This window comes from Notolepis coatsorum (assembly GCF_963971535.1).
Source record: "Notolepis coatsorum genome assembly, chromosome: 8".
Lineage (NCBI taxonomy): Eukaryota > Metazoa > Chordata > Actinopteri > Aulopiformes > Paralepididae > Notolepis > Notolepis coatsorum.
Window position 1 is genome coordinate 121,485,743 of NC_140172.1, and position 23,940 is coordinate 121,509,682.

General features: G+C 45.0%; 1 protein-coding gene across 2 annotated transcripts in view; it reads left to right on the forward strand.

Annotated features, from left to right (window-relative positions):
• Positions 1 to 23,940, forward strand: part of septin8a (septin 8a) — a 93,697-nt gene that overhangs the window by 38,832 nt on the left and 30,925 nt on the right. For both annotated transcript variants that reach the window (XM_084320111.1, XM_084320110.1), the window contains 2 exons: positions 3,945 to 4,041; positions 20,829 to 20,997. In XM_084320111.1, coding sequence (XP_084176237.1) covers positions 3,945 to 4,041; positions 20,829 to 20,997 — 266 coding nt within the window. The remainder of the gene's footprint in view (positions 1 to 3,944; positions 4,042 to 20,828; positions 20,998 to 23,940) is intronic.

Below are 23,940 nucleotides of genomic sequence, written 5' to 3' on the forward strand. Positions count from 1 at the left end.
GCAATAAAATGGCTCATTTACAGTACAATAGAGTAAGTGGCAGACCTCTTAACATGCAAGGGCCCACATGTGGGCCCTTTTTAGGACGATTTGCCCACCGGCACTTTGGCGACCACTAGTGGCTCGGGTGTGCATATTTTGTAATACAATATATATATATCGAATTGAAGGCCCATTTGTTGCCCGTCGATAGCCCTTTCAGGTGACAAAATCCGTTCAGCGGTTCTCGAGTTACATGCCGGTATTTGAGGCTTGTGCAAAGTACACGGTATTGCGCAAAATACCACTCCCGACTCTTGGGGCTCTAGTTCCGTCAATCATTTGACGATCTCAAAAATGATTGTGGAGGGTTGTAGCCAATGAGTGTGGCTTTCCAATGATACCCCACCTGGGGATGTATGAGTTTCAAGTTTCTTTAATAGTTTCAAGTTTCTTTAATAGTTGTCATACAGAAGTACAGAATACTTTTATACAAAATGCTTCTTACTGTTGCGCTCCAGAGACTGTGCAGGACAAGATAAGTATGAAATAAAATAACATAGTAAAATTAGAAGTAAAAAAATGAGGTCACAGTGTTCAGTTTAGACATATGTACAATGTTCGATGCAGAATAGACGTAGTTACCATACAATATACAATACTGTGCAGTGTACTAATATACAATATTATATTAGTGCAAGGCAGAAATGGAGAAATGGGACGAGGTGCAATTTAGGTACAATTCACAGTAGGTGTACGAGTTGTAGTGCAAATCCTTTATCAATAAATATAAAGTGTAAGTGTGTTTGTGTGATCTAAAGTGTGGAGAGTGGGTGCTGCAGTGTGTTGTTTGTTTGAGTGAGTGTGTGCGTGTGGGTGTGTGTGCTGTGTGCATTTGATGGTTGTTGCATAGTGATTATTGTTCGTTTAGCGATTATTGTTCGTTTAGCAGCCTGATGGCCTGGGGGTAGAAGCTTCTTCTGAGTCTTTCTGTGCTCGCCTTAAGACTCCGGTATCGCTTGCCTGACCGCAGCAGTTCAAAGAGGCAGTTGTTCGGGTGGCTCGAGTCCTTAATAATTCTCTTAGCCTTCCCCTTGCACCGCTTGTTGTAAATGTTCTGGAGGGTGGGAAGCCCCCCTCCAATTGTGCGTTCGGCTGAACGTGTCACTCTTTGTAGTCTGCTACGGTCTTGTGCAGTGCTATTCCCAAACCAGGAGGTGATGTTGCCGGTCAGGATGCTCTCTATTGTACATGAGTAGAAGTTCCTAAGGATCTTCTGACTGACTTGGAACTTCCTTAGGCGCCTGAGGAAGTAGAGGCGTTGTCGTGCCTTCTTCACAACACTGTCAATGTGTGTGGTCCATGTCAAGTCCTCGGATATGTGGGCTCCGAGGTACTTGAAACTGGGATCAGGGATCTAGGTTAAAAACTAATGAGCAAAAACAGGAAGAGAAAAACAGCCGAATGAATTGAAGTCTATGAGAAAACTGAGTTTTTCTTTTGTACACAGTTGACCAAAATCACTCCTAATCACTCATTTCTGAATGGATCTTTATGAAATTTGGACATGTACTACATACATTTTTTTTATCCACTTTTTCTCCCATTTTTCTATATTTTCTCTCATCCCAATTTCGTATCATCCAATTCAACCCTCCCCTGTCACAAACGCTGTTTCTTGCCTCCCACAAGCCGGCTGCAATGTGGACTAAGTCATCCATAGCACAAGTCCCCTCCGGTACTTGAGGTAACAGCAGTCGCATCTTTTCACCTGCGCAGCTCGATCTCTCAGTGGCGAGGAGTAACGCGTGGGAGGCTCACGCTGCCCCCGACACTTCCTGATTCTACTGCGCAGGCGCACCAACCGACCTGTAGGAGTCGCTGTCCACAACGCCCGATCCCCACCCATCAGTTTCCCACCCCCTAATATGGCCAATGTGTATTAGTATGAACGACCAGCTAAACTGGAAGCAATGTGGAGCGCTGGGCTCGAACAGGCGAGCCCAGCGTCTCCGCATTCGTGGCGAGCGCCTTGCCCACTACGCCACGTAGCCGCCCCAGGTTATGGTTTTTTAAGCCTCCAGCCATTCTGGAGAAATACTACCTCTGGACTACTAACTACTACAGAAAAACTTGAGTAACAAGTTTTTCTACAACTCAAGTTCAGACCTATGTTACTGTATTTCATTAGCACTAAAAGTGAATTTTCTTGTGCTATAAGTATAAAGTATGTTGTTTTGGTTTGCAAAAAAAGTATGCAGTCCTCAAAAACTAAAACTAAAATGGACACTTTTGGGGGCGCAGGTTAAGAGGTACGTTTTTCTTTTGCTTACTTTTGAAAATACTTAGTGATCTAGCCTCCATGATGTCCATAGGTAGATAAAGGGAGTCAGTGTTATTTAGCTAAATGGGGAACTGTTCTTGCCATGTTTTGAGTGATATTAGCGTCAAGTGGAGCGGTAGTGTTGGCCCGTCTAATTAGAACCAGGGTCTAGCCTGCTCTCTCCATTCCCTCATTCTCTCCAGAACTGCAGGAATTTATGGGCTTTAATGGCGGAGCATATTTTCCTCCGACTTCCCCTTGTGAATATCTTCCAGCAGCCTATAGCATAGTTTCCACAACTGTGGAGGAATCTCTGCTGCTGCTGTAAAAATAGACTAGTCATTAAGAGATTCTGAAAAGTAAACTGCATTCGGTCACGTCATGAGGGATGGGAATATATCTGTGGTGCTTTTCAAACGCTAACGATGGGTTTTATGAACACGCACGCACGCACGCACACACACACACACACACACACACACAGACCGACAGACAGACAGACAGACAGACAGACAGACTGACATAGACACACACACACACAGTCACACACGCACGCACACACACAGACACAGACACACACACACAGACACACACAGACACAAACACAGACCGACAGACAGACTGACAGAGACACACACACACAGTCACACACGCACGCACACACACAGACACAGACCGACAGACAGACTGACAGAGACACACACACACACAGTTTTTCATGGTTATGAAGTTTGTGTAGTTTAGTAGCTCGTTCATGTATTCTTGTCTGTTCTTGTGGTTATGAAGTTTGTGTATATTTGTAATTTGTCTGATCTGTCAACATCAAAGTGACTACAGATGGAAATTAGCCTCTGGCTATAATCTGGCGTATTTACACGAAAACGCCCATTAATACTGTACTGGCCATATTTTAAATTGATAAATGAATAAATAAGATTAATAAATAAACACACACTCACACATCATTCATGAGTAGATGGGATTGCGTCAGGTTTGCACAGTAGCCCTGTCTATTCCTGCACGATGACATCATGCCCCCAGAGCCCCGAGTTAACCAGCCCGCTCCCCTCCAGCTCCCAGTCACCACCTCATTCTTGAGGTCGTTATGTTGTGTCTGAGCGTGTTTCTCTCGTGCCATTTCCCTCCCTGGCCCAACGAGGCACAGCCGCGTAACTCTCGAGAAGCACGAGCGTGTGTGTGTGTGTGTGTGTTTTAATCGCAGCGACAAACGCCCCCTCTGAAGCCACGACCGAGCCACATGTTAAAACATAAAACGCTGCAATCTGGCGCAAGCTAACATGTCGACGCCATTTATCTTCGCTCTGGTGTGGTCTCGTTGTGACAGATTGAGTAAGTGAGGCCCAGTACCAAAGCGTGCTCTTATTAGAAATTAAACATCTAGTCTCCTTCCTGTTCGGTGTTTGATTATGTTCCTCCACCGACGCACATCTGTGAAGCTGATTAAGCTGGACAAAAAAAAAAAAATTGTTATGTTGTAAAGAATGTCGCCGCTCTGTAACTAGGAAGGAGTTCTACGAGGAAGTGAAAACCTGGAGGAGGAGAGAAAACCTGGAGTCTGTTTGTGTGTCTGGAAGAGGCTTCTGGTTTACACCTGTGACCTTCTGACCTCTGACCTTGACAGGCTCATCTCCCATTCGCTGTGGTGGGAAGCGTGGAGGAGGTCAAAGTGGGCAACAAGACGGTGAGGGCCAGGCAGTACCCCTGGGGCGTCGTGCAAGGTGAGTTATTTAGGTACCGTGTGTGTGTGTGGCCTTGTTTTTCTACTGTTGTGGGGACATTTGTGATGAAAACAAGATTATTTTCTGTGTGTGGTAAAGGCGCTTTTGGGGTTAGAGGTTAAGGTTAGGCATGTCGTTGTTAGGGTTAAGGTTAGGGTAAGGAGTTAGGGAATGAATCTTAAGTCTATGGAATGTCCACCCACAATGCATGGAAACATGGCTGTGTGTGTTTTGTGGAATAATGATCCCCCCCCTTCCCTCAAACAATCTCCCAGTCATGTTTCAACCCCCCTCCCATTCACCTTTTGTCTCACCTGATACCACCCATAGACCCATAGATATATAAACACTAGATGGCTCAAGGCGGAGTCTCCCGCGTGGTTCACCGGCAGCCATCTTGCTTGAGTGGACTACTGCTTTAAGGTGCTGATCTGCACAAACAAAAATACTCTCAACTCGCTGAAATCTTGACGGATTTACAAACGGTTTGGTTTATTACAAACGTTATTAATGTGGCTGATTCTTGCTTGGAAGAATTGTTTTTTAAATTTTCATATCAAAGTCCATTATAAGTATGCAGTATGATAACTACATCTCTGACGTTTTTAACAAACCAAACGGTTGAAAATGTAGCAAGCTATGGTTATTTCAATAGTACATGCACCATAGACATGCATGTTATGAGTGGGGTGCTCCACCCACGCAAGATGGCCGCCATGTGGCAACGTCGGCCTCCGTTGGCCAGCAGCGCGGGTCAGTCAGCTAGTGATATATATCTATGATACCACCCCCCCTACCTTTCTAACTCCCCCCTCCTGGCCCCCCTCCAATCCAATACCTTGGCCATTCTACCCAGAATCCCTTTCTCTCCACTATAAAGACCTACATCTCACTGGATTCTGGGAGCTCTCTGGGGACACATCAGGCCAATGTCTCCATTGAGTCATCCGCCGTAACTCTTGATTTACTTGTACCTGTTTGGGTTTAATAATCCTGTGTTTAACCAAGTCTATAGGGAGGTGTAGTCTGACGTCGCTTTGGACCGCCCGCGAGGTCAACCCGTATAGGGATTTATCAGTGGGAAAATGGATTATCGGCTATTGTAACAATTCTGCCTCATGAATATTGAAAAGCTTTCCATTTTTGCACAAAACGAGTTCCCTTCTATCACTAACATTTTTGGTTGAAATAAAATTCAGCGATTAATTTTTTTACGATTAATTGCGAATATTTTCATGTTGAGCTATAGATTGTGGATGAATACGCACAGAAAGGCACACCATGCAAATGTTAATGCTTTATTTGTTTTTAAACAAGACAATTTAGAAATGGTCAATGGGGAATTGCATTGCGTTTTCAAGATGGTGGACCGGCCGGAAACAGCAATAACACTACACCTCCCTATATTTGACTAAGTACATTCATTGATCCGGTTACACGTTATACGTTACACCGTTATACGTTACACCGTTTGTACGTTTCTAGCTTTTGTGTTTCTGCCAAATGTAATAATCGATTTTCATAATCCAGTTCCCTGGGTCTTTGATAAATGTCTCTATAACCGGCAATGTCACAAACTCACTCATTCACTCATTTGCGTCTTTCAGTTGACTGTGCCGCCTCTAAATTTCCTTTTGCGTTGTATTGGAACGTATGAGACCGTTTAGCTTTGCATCTATGACACTGTATCCTTGTTAAAGGAACACGGCAATCTGCATTGTTTTTCCCAGACTGTGTGTGTGTGTGTGTGTGTGTGTGTGAGTGAGTGTGTGAGAGAGAGAGTGGTGATGATCAACTAACAGTCAACTCCTCTCCCTAGACCATCTCAGCAGAAAAACATCTATTGTTGTGTGCTATTGTGCACTGGCAAATACTTTATGAATGGACATTTTTGAGGGACGCTGTATTGTGTTTGTTCCTAGGAGGTGGCATTGGTATATCATGTCTGGGAAATGGGGTGTGTCTGTATTTTAGTGGACGCATGTGCTGTATGTATCCATACTGTGTGTGCGTGCGTGTGTGTGTGTGTGTGTGTGTTGGGGGGGGGGGGGTCTCCATAGGGACATACAATTGTATTGGCTTGTAGCTTTGTTTACCTACTTATTCCTCTGCGCCTGTCTAACAGGCTAAACAGCCATTTGTAATTTGATATCGTCACACACACATTATGGACACACACACACTCTGTCTCTCTCTCTCTCTCTCCTTCCACCCCATCCTCTTCTCCTCCCTCCCCTCTTTCCTTCCATTATCCTCAGACCAACTCATTCCCCAACTCTCAGAGGAGCCTCTGTGGTTATTTATTTATAAACATTGCTGTCTCTCATGAGATGGACTCTGTAAACATGGACACACACTGAGAGAATCAGCCACACCCCCTCTTTCCATGACAACAGCAATGGTATCGGACCGTAGGAGTATTAGGACACGCTGGTTAGTCTGTCCTGTCTTACAATGTAAAGCGTGATTTAAAAAAAAAAAAATTTATGTCAGGGACCCAAATAGATTTTCTTCTTGTTGCAGGATCCAGGCTCATTGAAACATGCCACAAACATATTACTACTGTTGTCATGTGACCCAGGCTCACTGAAACATGCCACAAACATATGTGGGGGGACCCACCGGAAGAGGGACGCATTTTGGCTCCCATGGGTGTTATAAGAAACCAGGATGTAAAGCATCTTTAATGCTGTGTTTAAAGTGGTACATTTATCAACATTAGCTGTTTCCGTTAAAATACGCTGACTAGGTGAAAAAGTAACGACTCCTTTTTTTTTTTTGATCAAATTTTTTTTATTATTAATTACATGAAACAGGACAACACAATAACCACAGTAACAAAAAACATAACTTTCACAGGAGAATAACAAACAATAATAATACAGAATAATAAATTATAAAGACAAAAAGAAAAAGAAACAGCGTCCAACCTATCAAATATAGATGGCTACTTCAATAACAAAAAGGGTCTTCAAAACATGGCAACCTTTCCCCACCTTTACAAAGTGGAGTGACTTAAAAGATTGTTTATGAGAGTGTTGCCGCAGATTTACTGTAGATAGCCTAGGTCCCTTACACATGTTCAAGACTGCCAAACTTGCAGAAGGTAAAGTGTAAGAAGAAAGAAATTCTTCCTCCAAGTTGGTTGACAGGTCAATCAGTCTGTCAATATTAGTCTCTTGGGGAGATGGCATGTGAGTTGACATATAGCGCAGAATAGCTAAATACCAACCCCCCCTAAAATCCCCCCAGTCAAAGTTAAGAAGGACAAGACAAAAACCAAGACAGACAAGACATTTCCTCCTCCCCCTCCCCAGAGACCGCCGGACCCCCCCGATCAAGCGCCCCAACCCCGCTCAGCCGCACACTGCGGTCTTTACCTTCTCAGCTGCTGCGAACCACAGGTCAATTCCAGCCTGCCCTACCCCGATCACCCGGGCCGTGGATATCTCAAGATAAATCACATCCAATAGAGTTAGGGACCAGTTAATCATTGTAAGCTTCTCAGGCTCCTTCCATCTCATTGCTATTAGCTTCTTCGCTGCTGTGACGCCCGCCAGGACAACCCTTTTCAGTTGTACGGACGCGGGTAGTGTCGTTATATCGTTCAGGGGTAGCGTAACAGCTGTGAATGGGATAGTTAAGCCACACAGATCTGAAAGTTTGTCCGTTATTGACCTCCAGAAGCGGGCCACTGGTGGGCAATCCCAATACATATGCATATAAGTGCCAGTGGCCTTTTGAGAGCACAAAGTGCACCGAGAGTCGGTTATCAGTCCCATAGCAAATAGCTTCCTAGGTGTAAGATAGGTCCTATGAATATAATTAAAATTAATTTGCTGGTGATTGGGGTTGCGGGAAGATAATGCCACATTTGCCCAAACATCATCCCAGTCAAACTCGGGGTCCAACTCCGGTATATCCACACGCCAGATTGTATCCAATGATAAATTTTTATACGTGGATTGAATTAAGAGCGTATAAAAGTCGGAGACAAACCCTCTGGATGTCGTCCTGTCCACTATGAGCCTGAGGAAGGGGTGTGGGTGCAAGGCTTGAGCCCACGGTACGCCATGCGCCCTCAGTGCTGACCTTAGTTGAAGGTAAAGAAAGAAGGACTCGCCGGGTAGATCATAAAATTCTCTTAAGTCCTGAAACGCACGGAGGCCGTTCTTATCATAAATATCCTCCAGAGTATGCACTCCCCTCCTTTGCCATTGAGGAATATTAACCGGCTTGTGTCCAACAAGTAATTGCTGGTTATTAAAAATTGGAGAGTCCAGGTGCCAAGGGCATTTAACCCCACACGACCTCTGTACATTACGCCACGTTTGGATCACGTGAGTTATGATCGGTCCATACCTCAGCCGGCATTTCGCAATAGAGACAGTGGAGTACACTACATCCTGTAATCTTAGCGGAGACACCGCCGCCGCTTCTAAGGAGCGCCACGATACAGCCTCTACAGGGTCTAGCCAGCACATCAAAGGTCTCAGTGAAAAGGACCAGAAATACAGTTTAAAATCAGGGATTGCGAGGCCCCCATCTTGTTTCCTACGTTGAGTAGTAGCCCTTTTGATTCTCGGGCGTTTGTTATTCCAGACAAACTTAGATACCATCGATTGTACCTTGCGCCAGTGGTCTATTGGAGGGGGCAGGGGGAGCATTGAGCTAATAAAATTTATCCTAGGCAGGATGTTCATTTTGATTATGGAAGCCCGGGCTTGTAAGGAGTTAGGAAGGGACGACCACCTGTCTAGATCCTGGCGTATTTTATCATAAGTACCCGTGAAGTTGTACTTAGTAGTTTGGTTCAGCGTGGGGAATATCTCTATGCCCAGGTATTTGAAATGTTCTACTATGGGGATATCAGCTGGTAGTCGTACCGCCTTGGCCAGTTCATTAAGAGGTAGGCAGGCTGATTTGTTCCAGTTAATCTTAAAACCTGACAATTTACCAAAGTCGTCGATTATCCTCAATAATTTTGTGGCCGACCGGGAGGGGTCGTCCATGAAAATCAGCAGGTCATCCGCATAGAGAGCAATTTTGTGTGGAGTATTGTTGACCATTATGGGGACGATGTCCTCCGATTGCCTAATAAATTGGGCCAAAGGTTCGAGGGAAAGCGCGAACAGTCCCGGGCTCAGAGGGCAACCCTGTCTAGAAGATCTGGAGACTGGAAAGAGTGTGGAACAGTTTTTGCCTGTCAGTATCATCGCAGACGGCGAGGCATACAGGACTTTAATCATATGAATAAAACTCTTTCCAAGACCCATGACCTCAAGTACCTTCCACAGATATGACCACTCAAGTCTGTCAAACGCCTTCATGGCATCCAAAGACAGAACTGTGGATGGAGTTGTATTGTCTTTACTGTTATCGATTACATGCAACAGCCTCCTAAGATTATCTGCAGCCAGACGCCCCGGGATAAAACCAGTTTGATCGCAGTGTACCAATACAGACATAAATCTCTGCAGGCGACGGGCCAGCACCTTGGCAAACACCTTTAAATCGGCCCCGAGAAGACTCAAGGGTCTATAGCTACCACAATCATTGGGATCTTTGTCCTTTTTGAGAAGTAAAGAAATCAACGCCATATTGACATCTCTTGAGAACTCCCCTTGTTCGATAGCGTAATTGATCATATCGAGCATCAATGGACCCAGTTGGTCCCAGAAAGCTAAATACACTTCGGGTGGAATACCATCCCAGCCTGGCGCCTTACCCCTCTGCATTTCAACAATAGTCTCCCTCAATTCTACGAGAGTAATCGGTCTCCCCAGTTCCTTGGCCTCTTCCTCAGAAATGTGGGGTATCTCAAGCCCGCCAATGAACGATTCAAATCTAGAGTCATCCAGATTACCCTCTGAGCTATATAACTGTGAGTAAAACTCTTTAAAAGTGTCATTGATCTTTTTCGAATCAGTAGTGACTGCACCCTGGCTCGTCCTAATCGAGGGGATATCTGAGAAATGATCATTTGATCGTATTTTCATTGCCAATAGATGGCTAGGTCTGGAGCCGTGAAAATAGTAATTTTGTCTTGTCCTATGTATCAAAAACTCAGACTGTTGTTTAAGTATGGAGTTTATTTCTTTTTTGACTATCTTACGTTGTGTGTTTAGTCGTTCATTATAGTCAGTTTGCAAGGATGCGTATAGGTCCGCATATAATGATTCCAGTCCTTCTAGCTTTTTTGACCGGGATTTTCGCAAATTGGAGGCAAATAGTGTGACATGACCCCTGATGAATCCTTTCAATGCGTTCCACAGGACCCTAGGGTCTTCTACTGTGCCAACGTTGATCTGCAAAAATTCAGCTAGTTTACTCCTGAACTCAGAACAGAAGTCATCGTTCTTTAGCAAGGTCGAATTAAAACGCCATCTGGGAGCTCTTGCGGAGAGCCTGCCAAAGGTTGCCGTAAGGATAATCCCCTTGTGGTCTGAGAGAGCCAAGGGAACCAATGAGACATCGAAACTATCAAACATATTAGGGGACGCGAATGCATAGTCAATTCGAGAGAAGCTTTTGTGTCTGGCTGACAGGTGAGAGTAATCTCTGAGGGTGGGGTTGCATAAGCGCCAGAGGTCTGAGAGCCCCGTGTCTTTGGCCCACATCCTGAGGGCCTTAGAGGCCCGTTTCTGGTCGCTCGTTTCAGAGGGCCCAGACCTATCCATCTCCGCATCCCAGCACGCATTAAAATCGCCACCCACAATGAGAGCGTATCCATTAAGTTCCAACATATTCTTCGTGATTGTATTATAGAACGCTGAATCAAATGTGTTAGGAGCATACAATGCTATTATAGCCATCTTCCTATGCAAGAATTCAACTTTTGCTATAGTAATCCTTCCCTCCGTGTCCGACCATACATCCAAGATTTTGATATCAAGGTTACGTCTTGTAACTATGACTACTCCTTTCGTCTTATCATCGGCTGAGGATGCGGAGATAACGTGATATTGCCGATTTGCCAGTCTTGACACGTCACCTACCATTAAATGCGTCTCACTAAGGAGAGCAAGGTCAATATTTCTCCTCTTCAATAGCCAAAGGACACTGGCACGCTTGTGTGGGGCGTTAAGCCCTCCTGCGTTCCAAATTAAAATATTCAATTTAGCCATGGTCGAGCTTGTATAAGTGCGTAGAGAACATACCCGTGCAGCCAGGCTGAGTACAGAGGTGCCGATCCCGGCGGGCCCGGACGGTCAATCCCAGGAGTTCAGAGGAGGAACACTTACACATATATAAGACAACAGTACATAGAACACATAAAAATACCACCCCAGCTACAACCCCCCCTCCTTCTACTCTAAACCCTAACCCACCCGTCCTACTATAAGTTCCTCTATACCCACTCTCCAATCCCCACCCTATGCCCCACCCACTGAGGATGGTCATCTTCCTATCACTTCCCACTAGAGACATGGATCAATAAGACGCTTCCCACTCCCACCCCCCTCTAGATAAACCCCTGAGTAAACCCCCACTAGTCCAATAAACACAAATAATAATAAAATAAAATTCAATAAAGATATCGGTCGAAAACCACCTGAGCCCTGGCCCCAACATGAGAAAACCATAATGGTAAAAATAGCCATTATTAAATAATAACTCCGCATCAACCTGCAGCCCTCTATTTCGGAATCTGCGCTTCAACATCACATTGTTATAGCCCAAAAAGGTATAGGAAAATTCAATACAAAATTAAATTAAAGCATCCCAGCCGATAGTCTAAGGCAGGTTCGGGTCACAGGTTAATTGTGCAAAATTGTGTGAACAGTGTCAATTAAACAATGACAAAAAAAAAGGAGGAAGGGAAAAAAAGGGTTATGGTCAAAGTGCACCCCTTTAGCCGTCCCTCTGATCAGGCACAACGGCTGAAATGACCCAACCTATGTAAGATTAGAATTAAACACAATCATTCATTAATCAATCCGGGGATGGTAATAGGCAACACCTGACACCACCTGTCATCATACATTGTTTCAATAAAGATATCGGTCGGAGCAGTTAGTCCAAGGTAGGATCGAATCACATTTAAATTGCTCATTCAAATGCCATTAAAACATATAGGAAAATTCAATACAAAATTAAATTAAAGCATCCCAGCCGATAATCCAAGGCAGGTTCGGGTCACAGGTTAATTGCTCATTCAATTGCCCTTAAAACAGCGACACTAATTATTATATAATTACTCAGCATCAACCTGTAACCATCTACCCTGGAGTCTGCATATTAATGTATCAACGTTATAGCATAAGTGCCTCACGGAAAATTCAAAACAAAATTAAGGCTTGTCAGTAGTTAGTCCAAGGTAGAACCGGATCACATTTAAATCGCGCATATAGATGACATAAAAACAGCGACAGTAGGAAAGAAAAAAGAAAGGAAGAGAGGGTAATGGCTAGAGTGCAAGCCATATAACCATATAGCCATTAAGTGCAAGCCATACCCGACCCAACCTGTTATCAAATATTGTTTATGCATATTCAACCGACCTTGGCATCTACTTTGGATCACCAAAGCTCAAAACAACCTGGATATAAAAATAAAAAGCATACCAGAAGTTAGTTAGGGACTCGGTCACTCTTGAACTGTGCAAACCAATGTCCCTTTGAACAGCAACAGCAACCAAAATACGTAACCATTAACGAATGTCTCAGCGCAGACCATAGTCGAAGCCCGCTGGCTAGCCCGAGGCTAGCGCGTAAGCTAGTGACGAATCCGGATAGCACGTTAGCCTACTATGTACATTGTTCAGCTAGCTCGTTAGCTTCCAAAGAGGCGATACACAAGTACGACCATGAGGTCAGCTTTAGCAAGTAACAGAAGTCATTGGGAAGCCCCGCTAGTTGGATGGGCAGAGGACAGTTAGCATGTCTGGGCATGACAGCAAGTGTTTGTGAATAGTCGACCTAATCAATGTATATAGGCCCAAACCGCCAAGTCACTCACCCTCCATAGATATCAAGCAACAGACTCGGGTGTCTTCGCGAGATATTCCTTCGCTTTAGCCAACGACCAAAACAAACGCTGACCACCGACCTTCTCCAACACAGATAGTTTCGCGGGAGCGAATAACGTGGGCCTCAGGCCTAGTCTCCATAGCTTAGTCAGGACCACCTTGTACTCGGCTCTCTGAGCTTGAACCTCCGGTGTAAAGTCCTCGAAAATGGCCACTTTGTGATCGCCAAACCTCAGAGTACCCCTTCTGGTACGAGCCGACCGCATGATGATTTCTCTCTGTTGGAGTCTGTTCAGCTTGACTATGATGGGCCTCGGTTCTTTGTTCACGCCGGGAGAAAACCTGCCCGCTCTGTAAGCCGACTCACAGATAGGAGGCGAGGGGAGGACGTCCGTCCCTAGTATCTTCTGCAGTAGTTCGGGCATGGTCTCAGAGAGACGGCCTTCACCGCTGGTCTCCGGTACTCCAACAATCCTGACGTTGTGGCGTCTATCCCGGGACTGCATCTCCTCCATCGCCGACTGTAGTTTGTTGACTTCAGCCTGCCTAGCCAGCAGGGCGGATTCAAGACCCGCCATCTTCTCACACTGGGATGATACCTCCGTCGTTAGCATGGCTAGTTCGTTAGCATTAGCCGATGAGGCAGCGTGAATCGTCTCCATCTTGTCTGTCAGCGGGACTACCGCCAGCCGTATTTCTTCTGATATCTCACGACGGAGGCTGATACAGAAATCCGCCAGCACTTGCTTCTGTGCTTCAGCGATGCGTGCCTCAGAGTCTGCGTGTACTTTCTTCTGTGCTTCAGCGATGCGTGTCTCAGAGTCTGCGTGTAGCTTGGTCATGACCAAGAGCACAGCTTCGCTTAACTCCCCGACAGCGGGAGACGGTACGGCCATGCTCGGCGGTGTCGGTGTCGTGCCTAACTCTTTCATGGCTCTGGTTTCCACCCCCGCCATCGTAGAAAGTCGAAAAAAGTTGATGAATGTATACTAAACACGACGACCTAGCAAACAGATAAAAAACAAATAAAAATAAAATAAAGACTAATGGGGAGAAACGTATATTCAGCACGGTAGAAGGGAGCTCATGTGAAAACACGTCTACTCCATGATCGCTCAGCTCCCGGACCATCAAAAAGTAACGACTCCTTATTGATTTACCTGTTAAATCCACTTCAATCAGGAAGGTGAGATGCAGAGATGTTGAGGAGGAGACGAGTTAAAGATGGCTTTTTGAGCTCAGAGTCATGGATTGTGGAGAAGGAGGGGGCGGCTCTCTAACACGGTACTGGTAGGAATACGTTCTGTTGGCCGTACCGCCGAGTCACGGGCAGCTGGGCCGGGCCTGCGCATCCCAGAATACCTCTTAGAAAGATAGCATTCTGGCGTCATAATGATCAGTTCTGTACCAAGGTCTCATGAATGAACGAGCCTGGGCCTAGTGGTAGCATGCAAAAACAACAACAACAACAACAACAACAACAACAGAGTATGTCCTTTCAGGGTTATTTCAGTAGAAACGCATATTGGTCTGATTTAATCGTTACAATGCCAGATGATTGAGAAACAGAGGGGTTAATGATGACTGGGATTATCCTTGAAACTAATCCTATAACCTAAGTTGTATCTATTTGTTATTTCCCATAGAAATGTTGCATCTCCAATGTTGTCATTGGTTTAAAAAAAAAAGAGAAAAAAACTGCACTCTAGTACTACTGGTGGCTTCCCATTCATATAGAAGACACTGTGTCTGTCATACTGTCTGTAGAGGAGTAGTCTCCGTGTTATAATACACTGGGTCCATTGAGAGCGGCAACTGTGTTGATGAAAAGCCGTTTGTAGATGTCAGATGTCATATCGGTTATGGTTAACCCTGCGAGAGCCATGGGACATTTCCAGTCCCTCCAGAAAGACACCGCTGTCTGCTGACAAAACGACTGATTGTGTGTGTGGTCTCAGTCTGTCTGTGTGTGTGTGTGTGTGTATCCCCCTAAGGATAATTTATTATCTCTGAACCCCAGACCATTATGACAGATAGCAGACCTTTATTTAGTACTTCTGCCCCCCCCCCCCCATATCTGTGTAAACACTTGTATGTGAACATGGAAGTCATGCATTTATTCTCATTTGTGAAATGATGCCTTTTTATCTCTACATGTTTCAGTTTGTATGCATGTATTAATAGATGCTTGTGTATATGTATCCATTCCAATTTGTGTGTGTGTGTGTGCATCTATGTGGATGCATGTATGTAGTTTGGATGGATGGATGGATGGATGGATGGATGTACGTTATGTGAGCGTGCCTGCTTGTATGCGTGTCCATTATCATTAGTGTGCATGCTCACATGTACTGTTTGCAGGCTATGTGTCTATTCTCAGCCTAGTGTGTGTGTGTGTGTCTGTGTGACTGTCCAGCCTTCAGCCTGGGTGTCCTGGGGGCTGTGCGTGGCAGTGGGTCTGTAGTTTGGCCCTCCATCAGGCCTCAGTGGGGACGGTACTAACGGCTCGCTAGATGCCAGATGGACACTGCTGTTCTCATATTTTCCTCTCCTTCAAAAAGCAGGTGGAGGTCAGTTAGAATTCTGAAGAATAGTGTTTTCTTTTCCCCTCTCACGCTATTTTTACCTTCTACAAGTTATGCATTTGTAGAATACCATTGTGAACAATATTATTTTCTGTTGTTTAATCCAATATTGGTTACATTTAGAATAAGGTGACGTACACGATTATTGCATTACAAAAACAATACATCAAAAAGATATGATATTTTGTCCGTTGTCAGCCCTTGTCATGCAAGTTGTCATGCTTGACCGTCACATACCCTGGCATCTTAAATGTCATACCTTATTGGCCTCATCGTATGATGTCATCATATTCTCCCATCCTCTCCCCGCTCTCAGCTGGTGGTGGCATTTAGACAGAGCATACATCCCATAATACACTGTGACTGCCGCCTCCCCCGGGGTCTCTGCCAGCCGTATTTTTCAGTCTGTGAAGGACCACGTTGTCTTCTGCACGTGTCTGTAGCCACTGCATGTTACTCTTAGATCTGAGTGTTCTGTACGGTAACCGAGTGTTCTGTATGTTCTGTACAGTATCTGAGTGTTCTGTACAGTATCTGAGTGTTCTGTATGGCATCTATGGTATCTCTCTATGGAGAGGGAGACAGAGTAGTGGAGACACAGGAGAGAAGGTTCTTTATTGAGACAGTAGGAAGGCTGAGAGGGAGACAGAGTAGTGGAGACACAGGAGAGAATGTTCTTTATTGAGACAGTAGGAAGGCTGAGAGGGAGACCGAGTAGGGGAGACACTGGAGAGAAGGTTCTTTATTGAGACAGTAGGGAGGCTGAGAGGGAGACAGTGTAGTGGAGACACAGGAGAGAAGGTTCTTTATTGAGACAGTAGGAAGGCTGAGAGGGAGACAGAGTAGTGGAGACACAGGAGAGAAGGTTCTTTATTGAGACAGTAGGGAGGCTGAGAGGGAGACAGAGTAGGGGAGACACAGGAGAGAAGTGTTTTGGCAGGTTTTGATCTCAGGCCATAAGTAGGGGATTTAGCCACTACACCACCTCTAACTGGATACTGCATCAGATCTCTGAAGGGAGACATGTTCTTTCCTTTGACATCATGTCTGTATTGACAAAAATGTTACCAGGATTAGTGGAGGTGTAATATATTATGCATCAGAGCACAACCATGTCCACCTTCCCTACGTTTGTGTTAGTCCCCAGAACTCCTACCACCGGTATCTGCCTTTATTAAGAGCTGACTGAGCAGCCCGTTGAGGAATAGTTTCCATGGAATTATCACATTTGTGAAGGAAAGGAATGTTTGGGTGTAACATGTGGCAAGGTTCATAGGTCGGAGGTCGTAAGTACATGGTGAGCTGAGTGACCAGAGAATCTGTGTACAACTTCCTAAATAACCACACAAAATCCACGGACAAAGTAATATGTACAGAAATCCACATCATTTCAGAGCGGATAGGATTAAAAAAAAAAGAGAGAAAAAAAAAACTACAAATGACCTTCTAGTATCCAACAATCAACGAATAGAATTCTGCAGAATTTTGACAAAAAGTGACAGGAAATTAGAAGAAGCCTGCAGGCGATGTGATTACAACAGAGCCTGTATTTAATGAAAAGGACTAGGCCCTAACTGAGGTGGTTTACAAAGGTGAAGGGGCATTTCGGTTCACTTAGAGGCCTGCTGTCCGCCAGGTGACATTATCCAGTTTCTCAGGGGGGCCAACGTGACCGAGCTCTCGAGACGTTGGTATGTTTTATGTATGATTATCACACGTCCTCCTCACGACAGTGCTGTTTTTGTTTGTACGTTTATGTGCAAAAAATGCAAATAAAAAGTTAATTACAAAAAAAAAAAAAAAAAATTGAAAATCAGCAAAGTGGCCCTTTAAATAGAGTGGAACTCACACCCAGGGCACATTCCCCGTCTCTGATGTCAGACAGGAAACACGTCCCTCTGTCCGTCTCAAATAACGAGCCGGCGTTACTGTGAGAACCGTAGTTAAAACAAAGGTTGTGAGAATCACTCTCGATTGGAAAATAAACACGGATCAAGTCCAGAATCTCTCCAATTAATCATAGACACATTGATCGCTGCCAGACACAGCAGAGTTTTAATCAAATTAAAACCGGCTCCAAATGTGACTTGCTTGGGGCACACAGGACTTTATTTAATTTTGAACAGATGAAAAGAGTAACATACCTACAGTTTTACAGTAGAGTTTGGACAACAAGAGACAAGATATATGCAGTGTTTTGTTATTCCCCCTGCCCGCCCTCCAAAAAAGGACGGTACTGTAAAGTAGCAGAAATGAGCTACAACATCCTGCTTTCGAGAGAAGGATGGTGAGAAAGGGAGGATGTCAGGCAGATGGATAGGGAGAGAGAAAACGAGACGGAGAGATATGAGCAGGCTTTAGGACTCAGTGGCTGCGTTCACGCTGCAAGCCGTGGTGCTCAATTCTGATTTTATTGCTCTGATCAGTTTTTTTCCTGTTCATTCATTTTTAAATGTGGCCAATATCAGATTCCACTGTGAACTGTTCGTGAACTGACCCGCATGCACAAAACAACAATAGCGAAGGTGGCCGTAAACATGGAGGACACTGAAGTCACGGTTTATGGTTTAATTGACGAGTTGATGTGCAGTGGAGGCCAGCTGATTCGTGAGCGGATGATAACTGGGGCGAGGAGGAGGTGAGAGAGAGCCATTTCTCCTTTCGATATGCTTTCAAACACGGACTGGATATGATACGTCCGTCCCTTCAAGCTTTGCTTGTACAAAAGTATCGCCCCAAATACTTATTAACACCTCACTGTCCCTCCACTGACCATCTCCATCCCAGCTGTTTTCCATGTTTGTACGCCAAAGTCACGTGAATTCCAACATGACTTGAGGTTCAGACTGAGGTCGCATTGCAAACAAATCTGATCTGTATCTGATTTAGGACCACATTATGGTCCTAAAGTGGCCCAAATCGGAATTGAAAAGATCAGATTCTATAGGATTTGTGCTGTTCACACAAGATGATCTGAGTCACATTATGAACAAAAAAACATCTTCAGTCTTGCTGTGCTCTTTGGGTTATCAAGGGTTTGATTTGGGTCAGCATGAGAGGTTATAAGGAGCTCCGCGGTTCATGGTTATGTTCTTTATGAATCATCAGGAGGCATTGTATGACTTACATCAGAGCTAGAAACACAGCCCACTGTAATCACAGTGAACCACAATTAATGGACTGTATAATATCATGTTGCCCTCTGTCAATCTCCGGGGAAGGAGAGAATCCTAACCGGGTGACTTGCTTTAAAAGTGAAATACAAATACTTGTAGACGATTTTCAGAGACCGGTCACAGCTGTAGAAGTGGAACTGGACGTGGAACTGGACGTGACGTATTATCAGGTGGTGTGATGTTACGGTTTCTTAGCGGAGACGTTCCAGCGGGTTAAGTGAGTGTGTGGTGAGTGTGCAGCACACTCTGTAATTACAAAGTTGAAGGAGAATAGCAGCAGCAGCAGCAGCCGCTCACGCGTGGGTGTTAGGCATCTCTGTCGGGGCCCTTCTAGTTTATTATTACAATTGTTTTAGCAGGTTTTCATCCCACTGACGGCTTTTGTCAGATGCTCCTGGTTCGCTACTGTTTTCATGAAGTTCTGTGCGTCTTCCGGGCCACACCATGTCTCCAAAAGGGGTCTCTTTTGCCTAGAGAGGTTGCCGTTTGGTGACATTACAGGTTCAACCTTTTTAACAAAAATGGATCTGCATTCCGAGGGTCGGAAAGGAACCGGCGATATCCAGATGTTAGGTGCTTTCCCCTGCAACTATAGAGTTGGAGGGGAAACGTGACGAGGCTAAGCAACAACGTGGTGTAGAGACAGCGGTGTCGCCGAGAGGTGCTGTGACTTGATGCTGCTCTCACTGCCGAGCTCCTGTCCGTCTGTGCTCCTCGTAGTTGAGAATGTGCGGCGGCTTCACTCCTCCCAGTGCCCAGTCTTAACCCTTTCGCTACCACACTAGCAAACGGTTAACCCTTTCACTGTGACAATACAGGAGGTTAACCCTTTCACTGCCACACGACAAAGCCGTTAACCCTTTCACTGCCACACTACAGACGGTTAACCGTCTGTGGTAGTGAAAGGTTAACCTTCTGTAGTGTGGCAGTGAAAGGGTTAATTACGGTGTCTTTGTCTGTGCTCCTTGCGGTGAAGAACGAGAGGTAGTGTTATCGTTATTTTTTTGTATTTTTTGTTGTTGCTTTCCTTCAGTCTGTCTTCCTTGCGGTCGAGAATGAGAGCGGTAAAGTTACTGTGACTATAAAAATACACAAGGCACACTGTCATAGTGAAGCATTCTCGCATAGATTGAACTGGTCTTACACAGGGTGCCATTCCTGCGAGCTGCCACTAGGGGCAGAATGGCTAACCGTGAGTGACAGTCAGTCAGTCCTCTCTTGACGGAGCGTCTTTGTGGTGCATCACATCTAAAAATGCAAAGCTGTTCTAGCTACGATGCCTCTGTCTGTCTACATTCCCTGCGGTGACAGTGGGTCAGGAGGTAGAGCGGTCGCCTGGTAATCGGAAGGTTCCCGGTCCGATTCCGGCTCCTCCTGGCAGTGTGTCGGAAGTGTCCTTGAGCAAGACACTTAAACACCTAACTGCTCCCGATGAGCAGGTTGGCATCTTGCACGGTTGCCTCCGCCGTTGGTGTGTGAATGTGTGAATGTGAGGCATAAGTTGTTAAGCGCTTTGGATAAAAGCACTATGTAAAATGCAGTCCATTTACCATTTAGCTGAATGACGGGTAAATCAAATCATAAATCAAATCAAATGTATTTGTAAAGCCCCAAATCACAAGTTAATGTCCCCATGGGTCGGACAAGTCTTCTTTAAACAAGTCGAGAAGAAACATCACAATAAATCAAGAACAAAAAAAACCCACCTGAAATCCAAAATAAATGTAAAATAAATAAATGCAACACTCCCAGACATACCCCAGCGAAGCTAAGGAAAAACTCACTAACAACCTAGCAATAGGAAAAAAGCACCACAGGCAATGCGGAGGAGAGAAACCTTAGAAGGGCCGTTCAAGGGGGGGGGGTCCCCCTTCTTGGATGTCGGTGATGGTAGTGTTGCTATGGGTGGAGAATAAATGGGTAGCATTTCTGTGCTCCGTGGGGCACGTCGCTGAGTCTTCTCGCCACTCTAACCATGGCGGGGGATCTCTCCATCCTGTGTTCTTGTCGTCGCTCTAACCACGGGGGGATCTCTCCATCCTGTGTTCCCTGCAGTGGAGAACGAGAGCCACTGTGACTTTGTGAAGCTGAGGGAGATGCTGATCCGGGTGAACATGGAGGATCTGCGGGAGCAGACCCACGCGCGGCACTACGAGCTCTACCGGCGCTGCAAGCTGGAGGAGATGGGCTTCAAGGACACCGACCCCGACAGCCAGCCTTTCAGGTAGAGACTGTGGGGGGGGAACCTGGAGAGGTTCATCATAATCACACATGTGGTCAAATCGTCACAAATGTATTGTTAAAAATATTATTAATCAAATACAAATTAGGTTAAAAATATGAATTAGTTCAGTAGGGGGACTTGACTTTCTCGGGCCAGGAAAAAGGATCGAGCACCCCCCATCCTCTCTCCCCCCCTCATTCTGTGAGTTCACCTCTTAAGCTTTCTGGGAGAAAAGGGAGCGGGGGAGGTTTTTGATTGATTGATTGAAAACTTTATTAACAGATTGCAGAATGGGTACAATACAGTACGGCTCAATACACACAATTGTTAAGGGGATGCGGACCAGAGAAATACTTTCGTCTTGTTTACATCAGGGTCCTCCATTTTCAATTCATTGTAACATTGGGGGATGACCAGGTGGCGTCTATGCCTTCTACAACGCTGTTCGGTTTCCGGGTTCCTCTGATTGGCCACTAAGCCCACGTGACCCTACGCTAGCACACCCCAGTTATCGCATGCGCCACGCCAAGCTCCTCAGCCTCCTCATATTTGCGAATGCATAAACTATATCTTAAATTATGGCTATGTGTCTAATATGGCCGTCGCTTATCAATTGACAGAGCTCTCATATTTGCGAATGCATAAACTATATCTTAATGCTACGCTGTTGCATTCGCAAATATGAGAGCCAGCAATACTAAGCTCCAGTTAACCTAATTTATACCGTAATGAATCATTAAAAAAATATACCATTAACGGGAATATGTTGTTTCTTTACGCATATGTAGGATTATGTAATTGGTTTGTCATGACAAACCAATAAAAAATCGCTACTTTACATCAGGGTGAACGCTGTTACGCTGCCACCACCCACTTCAATGACAGAGCTCTCATATTTGCGAATGCATAAACTATATCTTAAATGATGGCTATGTGTCAAATATGGCCGTCGCTTATCAATTGACAGAGCTCTCATATTTGCGAATGCAACAGCGTTCACCCTGATGTAAACAAAACAAGTCATTGATAAGCGACGGCCATATTAGACACATAGCCATAATTTAAGATATAGTTTATAGTTTGGTCCAAAATTCAGCTGCCCGCCTCCTCACTAACACCCGGTCCCGCGAACACATCACTCCTGTCCTCCACTCCCTCCACTGGCTCCCGATCAAACACCGCATTAACTTTAAAACACTACTCCTCACCTTCAAAGCCCTCCACAGCCTGGCCCCCCCCTACCTGACTGATCTCCTTCTCCCCTACCGCCCAACCCGTTCCCTCCGGTCCTCCTCCACTGCCTCCCTCACTGTCCCGACATCCAAGCTTAAAAACTTCGGAGATCGGGCCTTCTCTCGCACTGCACCCCGACTCTGGAACTCCCTCCCCCAGTCCATCAGAGACTCCCCTACACTCTCCACCTTCAAAGCTCGCCTCAAAACCCACCTGTTCTCCCTTGCCTTCAACCCCCCCCACCCCTAAACCCCCCCCTCCCCTCCAACCTGATCGATATGTCTCTAGTCTTTTTTTTTTTTGTGCCATCAGGCTGTCTCCCCCGTTCCCCCCATGGTCTCATGTTCCTTTGTTTTTGTTTCTTTGTTGTTTTGTTTTGTTTCTTTGCTTTCGCCTCTTTGTTTGTACCCCTGCTCCCGACTACTGTCAGCGACTTCGGGTTATTGAGAAGCGCTATATAAATTAAATGAATTATTATTATTATTATTAGTTTATGCATTCGCAAATATGAGGAGGCTGAGGAGCTTGGCGCGGCTCATGCGCATGCGCGGCGTAAGCGATAACTGGCGGCGATAAGGGGGGCGTGCTAGCGTAGGGTCACGTGGGCTTAGTGGCCAATCAGAGGAACCCGGAAACTGAACAGCGTTGTAGAAGGCATAGACGCGACCAGGTGAGGCGAGAGGAAAAGGATACGGGGGAGGGGGAGGTGTGAACAAAAGTCCTTGAAGGGAACTTCCACGAGACTCGGGACCACGATGGACACTGACATGAAATGTGCATGTAGGGTTAAAGCCTACACATGTATGCACGCAGACACAGACGCACACACTGGATACAGTCGGGTCCATAAATATTTGGACATCAACACAATTGTCATCATTTTGTCAATGTCAACATTTTGTCAATTGTCAATGGATTTTAACTGAAACAATCGAGGTGTTTTTAAGTGCAGACTTTCAGCTTTAGTTTGAGTTTATTTACATCCCAATCAGGTGAACGGTGTAGGAATTAGAACACTTTCTATATGTGCCTCCCTCTTTTTAAGTAATTGGACAGTTGGTGGCTCAGCTGTTCCATGCCCACGTGTGTGTTATTCCCTCATTATTTAATTTACAAGGAGCAGATAAAAGGTCTAAAGTTCATTGCAAGTGTGGTATTTGCATTTGGAATCTGTTTCTGTCTACTCAATATGAGGTCCAAAGAGCTGTCACTATCGGTGAAGCAAGCCATCATTAGACTGAGAAATCAAAACAAACCCATCAGAGAGAAAACATTAGGTGTGACCAAATCAACTTTTTAATACATTAAAGAAAAACACACTGGTGAGCTCACAACACAAAAAGACCCGGAAGACCACGGAAAACAACTGTGGTGGATATTCACACATACGGTACATATACACATACATTCACACATACACTATTACAGTTCAATTACTTCCAACGATTATGAAAACAAGATAATCGCCATGTCAAGCCTTTGAGCAAGGTCATGTTTTTGTTTTTCAGTTGGATTATATTTAAACTAAAGTAAACTTTTTTTCAATAAGTTCAATAAATGCACAAGGTTTCCAAAGTCAATGAGTACGGTAATCATATTAAATAATGGTGATCTCAATATTGACCAAAATAATAAGCAATTATGATTTTTGCTATAATCGAGCAGCCCTAATACACACACATATACACGCAAGGACACACACCTTACCAT